We start from the raw sequence: 13,211 nt of genomic DNA, 5'->3' as shown, positions 1-13,211 counted from the left end.
AAGGTTTTTCTGGAGAGGCCACATACGCTGGCCTAAGCAGAACTGGAGTAACTCTCAGCTCGCCAAACTTCCCGAAATGGCCAGAATTGGCGTACGTGGCTGATGACGCCCCCTTTGGCCGAAAAAAAACTGACCTAATAAAATCGTAACTGAGTTACAATGGTGCAAATTGATTGAGGAAACTGATTTTTCAAATTAGGCCAAAAAGAGCAACCAGTTCCAAAAAAACCGACACAAATCACTGGGGAAAATTGAGCCTGATATCTTTAGATGGTGTCTGGCACTTGGGGCCCTCAGTGCTATTGCCCCTTGTTCATTTCATTACCACAATTCTTTAGGAAAGACAATAAAATGGAACGTGCCGCTGGGTGAAAAGTGAGAGAACAACTATTTGTCAACCCTCACCTAATGGGCTAGAATTTCGATGGCTTTGCGACCGGGTTTTCGCCGTGATTTGACCCTCCGTGGCGAAAACCCGGTCGGTGAGATCCTCAGGGTACCTTTTTGCAGCAACGCTTCCATGACTGCCGGGGAGTGGAGTGCTGACTTGCAACTTCACAAATAGCATTTGCAATCAAATTTTGGATCTCTCGGGGACCCGTATGGTGTCCTGAATGGTGACAGATTAGTAAAAGGCGAGGTGCAACGAGACCTGGGTGTCATGGTAACATAGAAACTAGGTGCAGGAGTAGGCCATTTGGCCCTTCGAGCCTGCACCACCATTCAATAAGATCATGGCTGATCACCTCAGTACCCCTTTCCTGCTTTCTCTCCATCAGTCATTGAAAGTAGGCATGCAGGTACAGCAGGCAGTTAAGAAAGCAATGGCATGTTGGCCTTCATAGCGAGAGGATTTGAGTATAGGAGCAGAGAGGTCTTGCTGCAGTTGTACAGAGCCTTGGTGAGACCACACCTTGAGTATTGTGTGCAGTTTTGGTCTCCTAGTCTGAGGAAGGACATTCTTGCTATTGAGGGAGTGCAGCGAAAATTCACCAGACTGATTCCTGGGATGGCAGGACTGACATATGAAGAAAGACTTGATTGACTAGGCTTATATTCACTGGAATTTAGAAGAATGAGAGGGAATCTCATAGAAGCATATAAAATTCTGACGGGATTAGACAGGTTAAATACAGGAAAAATGTTCCCGATGTTGGGGAAGTCCAGAACCAGGGGTCACAGTCTAAGGATAAGGGGTCAGCCATATAGGACTGAGATGAGGAGAAACTTTTTCACCCAGAGAGTTGTGAACCTGTGGAATTCTCCAACACAGAAAGTTGTTGAGGCCAGTTCGTTGAATATATTCAAAAGGGAGTTAGATGTGGCCCTTACGGCTAAAGGGATCAGGAGGTATGGCGAGAAGGCGGGAGTGGGGTACTGAAGTTGCATGATCAGCCATGATCATATTGAATGGTGGTGCAGGCTCGAAAGGCTGAATGGCCTACTCCTGCACCTATTTTCTAATACCGACAAGGTCAAGCCTGCGGTGCAGCCCTGCCAGCAGCAGCAAGTATGAAGACCTGCAAAAAAGGTAAGTTAAAGTTTTTATTTTTAAATTATTTTTCAGCGATTTAGTAGGTAAGGGTTTTGTGAATGTTTTTTGTTTTTTGCAAATTTTGGAGGGGTATTTTTACCCCTTCCCAAGGCCTCTATCAGCTATCAGCCCCAGACTAAAGTTGCTGAAATTCGCGGTTTGCACCGCGAATCGTCGTGCAACGCCGATTTTAACAGATGCAATTAAAAACCGAAGAGCAGGCCTAAAAACGGTAGCGCATAGAAAATGGTCACTTTGGCGTAAAACTACCGTTTCCGCTGACGACCAAAATTCTAGCCCAAAAAGTGTAACAGCCGTTGATAGCATAGTGTTAAATTATTTTATTGCACTCATTAGATAAGGCACTTTCAAAGGAGGAGGGAAGTTCAGTGAACAGGCTCACTGCAAACTGCTGTAACACTCCTCCTAATGGCCAGTTATAGAGCATCATTGGCAGCGGTCTATAATCTTAAGCCTTTTCTCCTGGCTGGGCAATTGCACATGGTACTTTGTAGCCCAAACCCAAACCTGCAGTTCTCCCATGGCTTGTACCCTTTGCAGTAGGATCGTCCCTTTGGCAGTAACCTTTTTCTCCCCTTTTCTTGGCTCTTTCCTTACTAGAACATGGTTCCACAGGCATCTCTGGTACTATCCTTAATATGCGAGCCTAAACAGTAAGTGTCAGCAGATTAATTACTCAACCGGCCAGGAAGCTGTTACTCAATCAAGCCCAGTTCTGTCCTTGTGTAACATCCATCAACACATATAGGCTGGCAGTCTTATTCCGTAAGAGGGGAAAAAAATCACGTAACCTATGAATAAATAAATACTACTGTCAGCCGTCTCTTCCATACAGAGATAAATATATTCTAAGAACAAAGAAAGACTTCCATTTATAGAGCGCCTTTCATGATCTCAGGATGTCCCAAAGCACTTTTACAGCCAGTTAAGTACTTTTGAAATGTTGTCACTGTTATAATGTAGGAAACGTGGCAGCTAATTTGCAGATAGCAAGGTCCCACAAACAGCAATGTGATGATGACCAGATAATGTGTTGTAGTGGTGTTGGTTGAGGGATAAATATTGGCCAGCACACCAGAGAGAAGTCTCCTGCTTTTCTTTGAAATAGTGCTATGGGATCTTTTAAGTCCACCTGAGAGGGCAGACCTCCAACAATGCAGCACTCCCTCAGTACTGCACTCGAGTGTCAGCCTAGATAATGTGCTCAAGTTTCTGGAGTGGGACTTGAACGCACGACCTTCTAATTCAGTGGTAAGAGTGCTACCCACTGAGCCACAGCTGACGCATTCTACAACTGCAGGTTTGAACTTCATGTTATTTTATGCAAAATGTAAACCACTTTTGCGCTTTTAGTAGGGAAGCTTTTGGGCTGGATTTTCGGGTTTTTGGGTGAAAACGTAAGCGATATGTGAAAATTACTGTTTTCGCTGCATTACCAATTTTGGGCCGAACTTTCCGCCTTTGGGGTCTCCAAGACGTTGCACATTTATTTGTGGCGCAAAACGCGATCCTCGCCAACCTTAGTGCAGGGTTGGGAGCGCTGCATGAAAGGCCTTGGGAGGGGAAAAAACATTCAAAAAATCATTCAAAAAACATTACCAAGACTCTTACCTAATGAATCGCTGCAAAAAAAATAAAAACATGAACTTACCTTTTTATTCAGGTTTTCTATCTTACTGCTGCTGGCAGGGCTGTACCGACTGTAACGCAATCAGAGTCGTTACACCCCTGGCGCAGCTCTCCCCAGCGGCACTTCCCATCGCCATCGCAAACAAGGAACCGGGGATCCCCACTGGGCTTAGTGACTGGGTTTTCGCCGCGGAGGGTCAAAACACGGCGAAAACACGGTCGCAATGCACCCGAAAATCCAGCCTTTAGTCTTGTTATGGTGGGCTTTCTTGTACAGCGTGGAGTACTATGAAGTAGGTCATTTTTTGGAATGAGTTCTGATTGTTACAGTTGGCTAGTGCTGAGTAATTAGCTGTTCGGTGCCTTATTTGGAAGAGATCCTGTATACCATAAACAGGATGGAATATTTACCACATGGGGGTAAATGGGAAAGACCTATGTACAACGATATTGTCAATGTGTTGAGAAAAAAGTACAAACCAGAGTAAATCACCATGAGCATATTTACAATATCACTCTGTGTACAGCAGTTCTTCTCCCCAGTGTGTCTCATTTTGCCTCACTGATTAATATTGCACCTCAGCATAGTATTAATGAAAGAGAAAACAGCCAAGTTATACAAAAACTAAGTGGACGTTGCTGTTAGATTCCTGGCATCTTCAGGAAGTTGAAACAAATGAACCGAACTGCAAGTTGATCATTGGAAATCACAGGTACATATCATTCAGACCCGAATCATTGTGTTGGTGGAAGTGGAGGGAGGGTGCCAGACAGACATACAGGTGGTTTTGAGTCGCCCAATGGCACAGTGGCTAAATGCAGTACCCACTGTGATAGCTAGTGACACAGATGAGATGTTCTCGGGGTCAATCCCTTGTCTATGCTGAGTTGGTGAATCTCCGCTCCGCAGCAGTAGGGATGCAACTATTGGCATTGGTGCCACTTCTGATCAATATCCAGGGACACCTGCTAGAAAATGTGTGTGTGTGTGTGTGTGTGTGTGCGTATGGAGCAGGAGCTGGTTTGACTGTGCTGCCCACTGATCAAATGTCCTGCCGACACTCACTGTCCAGCCTCACACATAAAGAAAGGAAATTTGTTCGAGGTACTGGAAAGCTGCAAGTGCCCATGGAACTGTACTCCATCACTAGTCAACGCCTTCAGGAGAGGAGAAAATTGGGTAAAAAAGAAAAAACATTTCTTTGAGATCCAAGATCAAAGAATTTAAGAGACAGAAAGATTGTTTTGAGCTGACAACAAGCACAATTTTCCACTTATCGGTTCATTAAGTGCCGGCATCCTGCTGCTTATTGGTCAGCGCTGTGGCCCACAGGGGGCATCAGCTGAACACATCGAAGTGATGCAGACAAGAGGACATAAAATCATACATTATCAGGGGGAAGCTGCTGTTATTTGATCTAATTCAGTTACCAAAATGATGTGAAAATTGCTTGCAAAATGGTCAGCTGTGGTATGGGATAGGATACTTGTCAAAAAAAAGGTTTGTTTCGTATTCAAATTGTTAGATTTTATCAAAGTGTCCCCAAAATTCTAAATCTTCCAATCACTGACTTTACTCAATGTAAGTCAGAACTCAAACGCACACACGTATTCACATACATAAAACAAAAACATAAAATGCTGGAAACACAGAGCAGGTCAGACAGCATCTGTGGAGAGAACAGAGGCGTTAATGTCGATACCGCTCTATGCTCACATGCTGCGTGATTCCAGCATTTTCTGTTTTTGTTTCAGATATCCACCATCTTCATTTTCTTGGCTTTTTGTCCATATTCCCATACCTGCTTGATAATATTACAGTGCGTCATTCTAGTTTTAATTGTTGTTCAACCTAACCTTTCTCTCTTTTTTCCAGACCTACAAGATGAAAAGATAAGGCAGGCTGATAAGCACCACACCAACACTGGTCATGCACACCATCATGCACATAACCATAAAGTAATTGAGCCTGTTATTGAGCATAATAATTATTGGATAGTCGGCCAAAGACGCTTCAGAATGATCATAATCAGTGAGTAGTGAAGTGGCTGGAAACTATGAACACTCCATACAGCTCCACCAATGCTTATGTTTATTTAGCAAGTAGCTGACCATTATAGAGCAGGCGGGACCGAGGTTTGAATTCCAATTGAACATTGTTAGCCCCCCAGCATCCAGTATTGTAAGGTCATTTAACAGGGCTCAGGTTCCAATGAAGACGGGCTAGTGCAAATGCTCTCAAGCCATCATCAAGGAAATGTAAATATTTTTGCAGGCAATTGAATGGCTGCCTGTTCCTCCCACTACACCAGTTCCCGGGGCCTGCTGCTGCAAATGTCAATCCCCAATCTGGCACATCTCCCCAGCGGAGCCGGCTGCCCACCTTCCACGTGCAAATGACTCCAGGGGTGGGAACCTCTCCATGGAGGGTGGACGTACCACCCTGCTGGCAATGCACTCCATGGGAAAATCCAGGCCAACGTCCTTGACAGTTTGAAGAAATTGAGGGAGCAAGTTGAAAAGGTAAATGGGATTCTGAGCTTTATAGAAGGAGCAAGAAGGTGATGTTGAACTTGTACAAAGCATTGGTTGTACTACAGCTGTTCTATTACAGGCTGTTATGGGCACCCTATTATAGGAAGGGGATAGAGCCATGGAAAGAGTAAGCAAAGACGCAATAGAATGATACCAGGAAGGAGAGGTTACAGATATAAATAAAACTCAAATAGAAACACAAGCGCAAGATTATTTTTATCAGGTCAAGGGTAAAAGAAGATTTTTTTTTTCACACAGTATTATTAGAACATGAAATCCTTTATCAGAAACCCAGGCATAGACGGTAATATTGTATAAGTATTTGAAAAGGATGAACTTGAAAGGATACAGGAAAAGGACAGAGAAATGGGATTAGAGTTGTCTGCTTCAGTTGAACACCTAGCACCAGCACAGGTACAAAAGACCAAATGGCCTCTTTCTGCATTGTAATTTCTACAGGAAGAGTTCATGTTGGCACTCGGAGGCTAACTTCAGCCTACATTTGCCATTTAAGTTAGATGTTAGATGCATCTTGTCACATGCTACACAAAATGGGTGAGATTCTTGGAAAAGGTAAGCAGTTTGGCTTGTGCAGTCATGGCTCCTATAATCAATGGATATTCGAGGAAACAGTAGCATTAGGAAAGGGACATCGTTCACTGATTGCAGTGTCAGCGTTGTATTTGATCATTCTTCCTCGTTTAAACTTATTTATTTTCTCCCCTCCTCCTGAGGATGCTGGGCCTTTTTGGGCACCCGTCGCCAGCAGACCTCACCCCAGTAGCCATTCTTCATGTGTAGCCTTGATGGCGAGTGTCAGTAAACCATCAGATTGTGGTGGAGATGACAGTCGAACCCAATCTTGAATTCGCCCAGGTTCCACACACACTCTCAGTATAATGAACCATTGCTGACTTTCCGCTCCCTAACCCCAGGGCTTCAACAGACAGTGTGGCTCCCCTACCACTGACCTGGGTGACATTAGCAAACTCAGCACAACCTTGGCATTGGATCTTGGACTCAAAGATATCTGCCCCTTCCTGATTCATTCAGTCTCCACATACAATTAGAAATTTCTGTCATCCCATGGGAGAAATCACCAAACACACTGTCCCATAAATTCGCACCATGGGTGGTGAGGAGATCTTACCCTTGCTTTCTAATGTTGCAGCTTTAATCTGAAGCAACGCAGAGGAGCTGGTTAAGGGATAGTATTGGTAAATACCTGGGAACAAGCACTTTGCAATTTTAACATGCAAAGGTGCAGAGCTGGGCTACTGATGAGTGGCACTAAAATAGAGATCTGCAGTTTCCCAGTGCCAACTCTCCCGTTTTCTTCAACAGGGTGACGGGACTGGGATACTGTTCGAAGCTCAGAGAGTTCACCTCCTTTATATTAGAGAACATGCTGTTGCCAACACGAGTACTGCTTGCATGTTGCTGATGGGACGTGAGCTACCCGGGGCAAGTTAAATACGAATATTCTTTTCACATAACTGTTATGTATTAGGGATACAGTTATAGATTACAACAGACAGGTTTGGAATACAGGCCCAATCCATCAACGTAGTGTGCATTTATACCTGCATGTTTACGTCACCTAGTTTTAGACAGTGTGTCCGTGCCCCATTCTTTCACTTCTACACTAAGAGTGGGGAGCTGGTCTCCGTACAAACCATCTTCCCATGACTACATAACCAAAACCAGCTTCCTTATTCCAATGCCTAAATTTGTGTGTCTTATCACCCCATCAGGATAAGGGGGTCAATCCTGTTACATAATGGAGTGTAGCACTCGTAGAGTATATAAAGCACAGTTCATGAATCGAACATCCCCTCATTAAGGGTATTTTTAGTATTCTGTTGTTTATTAACGTGTCTGCACTGTGCAGCTGCCAGGTGCTATATAGATCACAGGACTGACACAACTCCAGTTATAATTCCTGCTGTGGTAACTCCTTTTTCTTCCTTTCTTTCCAGTTATTTTAGCTGTTATCGTGGGTATTATTATATTACTGATACTGGCCTGGTTCTTTTGCCCGAGAAAGTTTGTAAAGAAAATGTAAGTTTTATGCAGAAACATTGTACACACCACGTTAGGTGGGAATGTCTGATTTATAAGATGCAAGCATTGCCATGATCCCTAAGGAAATGGGAATTTTTTTCAAACTCAACTGATTATGTACATTCTTGGAGGAAATGACAGATGTGAAGTTGCAGTTTCAGAGCTCGGCTTCAATACTCTGATCATACCATTTGTATATTAGAAAAAGAGTTGCATTGATATCGCACCTTATCACATCTCTCAGAAATTCTCAAAGTGCTTCACATACAATGAATTGCAGTGGCTGTTCTGTATGTGCGGTAGTCGTTAAGCACACAGTAAGATCCCACAAACAATAGTGAGATGAATGATCAGTTAATCTGTTTTTGGTGGTGTTGGTTATGGGAGGAATGTTGTCCAGGACACCAAGAGAACTCCCCAGCTTATCTTTGAATAGTATCATGGAACCTTTAAACTCACATGAACCATCAGTACAGGTAGTCGGGATCTCACTTTATCTCTTCCAAAGGACAGCACCTCCAACACTGCAGGACTCTTGTCAGTATAGCACTGGAGTGTCTGTCACGATTATGAGCTCAAACTCCTGGAGTAGACTCAAACCCACAGCTTTCTGAACTCTGGTAGGAGTGCTACTAAATGAGGCGTGCTTTATTTATTTAATTACTTATTTATTTGGGTTATTTTTCCATTGTTCCTTCCTCCATGCAAAAGCTATCCTTTGATTAGGAGATCAGAGACACTGCAACGAGGCATCTGCAGCTTCGGTCATTCCTTTCCCCCCCTTCTATTCTGAAGGCATTCACTCCCTTACTGAGGTAAGGTACCATGGGCAGTGGCTGCTCCTGGGTACCTCACCAGAATTGCCATTTTTCATTTACAAATCCAGGCAGCGAGTGGCTCAGTGGGGCAGCACAGTCACCTCTGAGTCAGAAAGCTGTGGGTTCAAGTCCAACAGCAAAATCTTGGATGACACTGCCAGTGCAGTACTGAGAGAGCACTCATTATCACATTGCTGTTTGTGCAACTGGGGGGCCATATTTCCTACATCACCCAAGTTACTACACTTCAGAAGTACTTCATTGGCTGTAAAGCGCTTTGGTACGTCGTGAGGTTGTGAAAGAGATTACAAACAAACCTCATGCTCTCTTCAGCCAATAATCACACGTGCAGAAGATAACTGCTGAAGCCATTCGTAGCACCCAATTGCTGCCTTGGCTGAGAACAGCTCACTCAATACAGATTGGGATCAAGCTTGGGACCTTCCGAGTATAACTCAGAGAAGGAATCTTAACTTCTCAGCAGCTGAGGGGAGCACGTCACCAGTTGCTGCCAGTTCGAGCTTCAGCAGCAGTTGAGCTTTTCTGTTACTTTTAATTCAGACTGCAGTGAATTCATTTGGATTAATTTTTAATTAAAAACATTAATTCGGGAGGAACATAAACTGCATCCAATGTTTTCAAGACCAATCTTGTCTGTTGTGTTCATGCTGGCTTATGCATTATGCAGTATCTAAACACTGATTCTGTTTTCTAAATTTTTGAAGTTTAATTTAACAAATTCCGACAGCAACTGTTCACTCTAATTCATATTTCTGTTTCATTTTAGACGTAGCAAAAAGTGACTGCATAAAATGAGGTGAGTGATCCACGTCACAGAGATATTGGCGAACAATTACCCTAGGCGCCGGTTCTACCCTGGGCCTTATCTTAATTCTCATCCATATGTTGCCCCTAAGCTTGAGGTAAGTTTTCATATATGGGCCAATGATACACTGTTTTACCTCTTCCCATCAGCCGCGATTCGATAACTGTCGCTGTGCCGTCTGATTGCCGATACTTACTAAAGTAGTGGATAAACAACAGGCTGGATTTTAGGCTTTTCTGTTTTCGGGGCGAGAAAGTTACCGGCCGGGAATAGTTTGCGTTTGGTAAGGGTGTGCAGTACCAAGGAAGGCGTTGGAGCCTTAAAAAGAAAAGCACAAAAACATTCCCAAAACATTGCCCACACCACCACAACACAAATCGCTAAAAAATTAAAAGAACAAACACTGGCACTTACCTTCGGAGCACTTTACCTTCCTCTCTGCCGCCGGCTATGCTGAACCGCACTGATTTCCCAGGGGTCATTGTGGGCGCACTTCTGGCCGGACAGATCGGGGAAAAGTCCAAACTCCTGCCGATGTCGCAACGAGAGGCGTTGCACACCCGGTGCAGCTCTTCCCGGCGGTGCTGCTCCGCGCTGCCACAAAACCGGACCCGAGGATCACAGCGGGGCGCAGGAGACCTGAACACCGCCTTTCACACCGCAGGGCGAAAGCCAGAGCGCAAAGGACCAGAAAATCCTGTCCAACATCTTTTTGCAGTTAACATTGGAAAGACCGATTCTAACCTGTTCAGCCAGTAACTCCACACCCTGAGCCTCTACACATTCCCATTCCTGTCCTTGAAGCTCAAGTCGATGGTGAACAACCTCAATGTTCTCCTAGACCCAAGAACTTAACTTCAAACCCTCGATCCTATCCATCACTATGCATACTTAACTATTCTCACTTCCACTTCTTTCGTTTGGTAGTAGCAAAGCAAATCAAACGTCAATATCCAAGTTGGATATCCAGGCCAAATCTTCCAGTGTAACAACATGGATATCTTGTAGGCTGCCTGCAAATTCACTTTGAGGGCAGTGCTCAATGCTCCAGGGTCTGATTAGGAGCTCCACAGTCGCAGGATGTGGAGGCTTTAATCGTCCACCTGTGGAGAAGATGGCAGCATCGACTGACCGGTTCTGAGGCGGTTGATGGTTGTCCACTGCTTGTGAGGAAGGTTTGATCCAAGTTCCGCTGCACATGAGCTTAAATTAATCCAGAACTCTACTGTCTACATCCTATCCTCCATCAAATCCCGCCCACCTATCACCATCTGTAACAGCCCTCAGATATCTCTCCCACGCACTTTGTAACTCTTCTCTTCCCCCCCATCTTATTTCTTCCTTGCCCATCTTCAAAATTCTCCTTAAAACCTAATTTATCGACTGAGCATTTAGTCACCTCCCTGACTTCCCTTCTAGTCCTGCTCGAATCTAACACCCAACTGTGAAACACCCTGGAACTCTTTGCAATGTTAATGGTGCGATTTGAATTACTGCATCATTCATAGCCACTTCCCCTACACATATCTCCATTTGTCATTAAGGGTTCCAATCTGCTCAGCTGGTTAACTGAGCCATAGAGCAGTGGGTCCATGGTTCCATTCCTGGTTTGTGCATAGTTAGCTGATCTCAGCGAGGGCAGTAGTTGGAGTGCTACAATTTGTTTCATTAACCCTAGGTTAGGAGTCATAAGAACATAAGAATTAGGAACAGGAGTAGGCCATCTAGCCCCTCGAGCCTGCTCTGCCATTTAAAAAGATCATGGCTGATCTGGCCGTGGACTCAGCTCCACTTACCCGCCCGCTCCCCATAACCCTTAATTCCCTTATTGGTTAAAAAACTATCTATCTGGGATTTGAATACATTCAATGAGCCAGCCTCAACTGCTTCCTTGGGCAGAGAATTCCACAGATTCACAACCCTCTGGGAGAAGAAATTCCTTCTCAACTCGGTTTTAAATTGGCTCCCCCGTATTTTGAGGCTGTGCCCCCTAGTTCTAGTCTCCCCGACTAGTGGAAACAACCTCTCTGCCTCTATCTTGTCTATCCCTTTCATTATTTTAAATGTTTCTATAAGATCACCCCTCATCCTTCTGAACTCCAAGGAGTAAAGACCCAGTCTACTCAATCTATCATCATAAGGTAACCCCCTCATCTCCGGAATCAGCCTAGTGAATCGTCTCTGTACCCCCTCCAAGGCTAGTATATCCTTCCTTAAGTAAGGTGACCAAAACTGCACGCAGTACTCCAGGTGCGGCCTCACCAATACCCTATACAGTTGCAGCAGGACCTCCCTGCTTTTGTACTCCATCCCTCTCGCAATGAAGGCCAACATTCCATTCGCCTTCCTGATTACCTGCTGCACCTGCAAACTAACTTTTTGGGATTCATGCACAAGGACCCCCAGGTCCCTCTGCACCGCAGCATGTTGTAGTTTCTCCCCATTCAAATAATAATCATCTCCTTGAACCCTGCTGGAAAGTGCGTGTCAGTTGAGGACAGGATTGGCTGTCATGTTCCCCACCTTGGAATAGTCTGCCAACACTAATTGTCCAGGCTCAGATATGAAGAATGGCCACTGAAATGAGATACCAGAAAGTTCCTGGCCTCTATTAACCTTTGTCAGGAGAGGAAAGGGAGAAAATTGGCCAAAAAAAGATTCTGATGCTGATTGTAACGTATGCACCTGTGAGATAGAGGATGAGGCAGGTGGTTGTGAGCCCGGTGGATGAACCGGTAATGTGTAGTGTGATTGTTAAACCTTTTGCTAATAAACCAACTAGTTCTTAATAGCAATGTGTTGCTATGAATTCTTAAGCAAAGAACCCACAAAGCAAATACATTACACTGATGGTACATTTTACCCTTTTCATTTTCATTTCCAGGAATTTGGACCTTGTCAGGATGGAAACTCAACGCCATCCATTTAAGGACTGGCAACACGGAAACTAACCATTTAATCAATTCACAAATTATATTTTGTTTGTGTGTAACTATAAACAGGAAGCTCTTCATACTGATTATTGTATTCAGTCATTTCTTGGACCAAGTGCTTAGAGCTGAGAATGTGGTATTATGGAAACCAGAGAACAGATCTTGATTCTTGGAAATAGGCATTCAAGGTTTGTAGGAACTTCGAAGGAGATAGAGTAGAGTAACACCACCTTCACACACAGTTAATGAAACACACAGGTCAGGCAAAGACTGAACCAACCCTTCACACAGAATGAATGATGCACAGATCAGGCAGAGACCAACCCCTCACTTAGAGTCATAGAGTAACTGGCTGGATACTCGCGTGAAGGTTTGGACGAATGCTGTGCTGTTTCTTTCAGTCCAACTGTAGAAGTGCACAATAGTGCCCCTGCGACTCTTAACCATCTCACCTGTGTCAGTACGTATAAGGACAAATCTCAAAATGGTCTCTCACCAACATTTCCTTGTCAGTCACAGTATAACTGAAGCGGGTACAGCACACGTGCAGTTACCTGTTTAGCAAGGTAAAGCACTTTAATGTTGCTGCGCCAGTTTCAGGAAAGTAATGCTGTACTGGGTTCTTGACATCTGTGGCCCCATTTACTTTTCCATATACTGGCCAGAAAGAGAGCTGGCAGCAGTTCAAAAAAGGGTCTGAATTGACACTGAAAGGAGGTTAATCAGCGCCTTTGTAAAGTGCAGGGAGAACTGTGTGCTTTCTTTATTTGCGCATGGAATGTGTGCGACACTGACGAGGCAGCATTTATTGCCCATCCCGAGTTACCCTGGTGGTATTCAGAGCCAAGCAT

At 44.3% G+C, this 13,211-nt stretch overlaps 1 protein-coding gene across 7 annotated transcripts in view; it reads left to right on the top strand.

Moving 5' to 3' along the window:
• LOC139250550 (uncharacterized) overlaps positions 1-12,446 on the top strand; it is a 43,680-nt gene extending 31,234 nt beyond the window's left edge. For 6 of the 7 annotated variants that reach the window (XM_070872934.1, XM_070872930.1, XM_070872935.1 and 3 more), the window contains 4 exons: positions 5,061-5,216; positions 7,699-7,780; positions 9,389-9,418; positions 12,312-12,446. In XM_070872934.1, coding sequence (XP_070729035.1) covers positions 5,061-5,216; positions 7,699-7,780; positions 9,389-9,404 — 254 coding nt within the window. In that variant the 3' untranslated portion in view covers positions 9,405-9,418; positions 12,312-12,446. The remainder of the gene's footprint in view (positions 1-5,060; positions 5,217-7,698; positions 7,781-9,388; positions 9,419-12,311) is intronic. The other variant, XM_070872933.1, reaches the window with a different exon arrangement.
• Positions 12,447-13,211: the final 765 nt, after the last annotated feature.

Source organism: Pristiophorus japonicus, unplaced genomic scaffold (assembly GCF_044704955.1).
Source record: "Pristiophorus japonicus isolate sPriJap1 unplaced genomic scaffold, sPriJap1.hap1 HAP1_SCAFFOLD_389, whole genome shotgun sequence".
Classification (NCBI taxonomy): Eukaryota; Metazoa; Chordata; class Chondrichthyes; family Pristiophoridae; genus Pristiophorus; species Pristiophorus japonicus.
The sequence above is the reverse complement of the archived record's forward strand: the minus strand, read 5'-3'. Positions and strand labels throughout refer to the sequence as shown.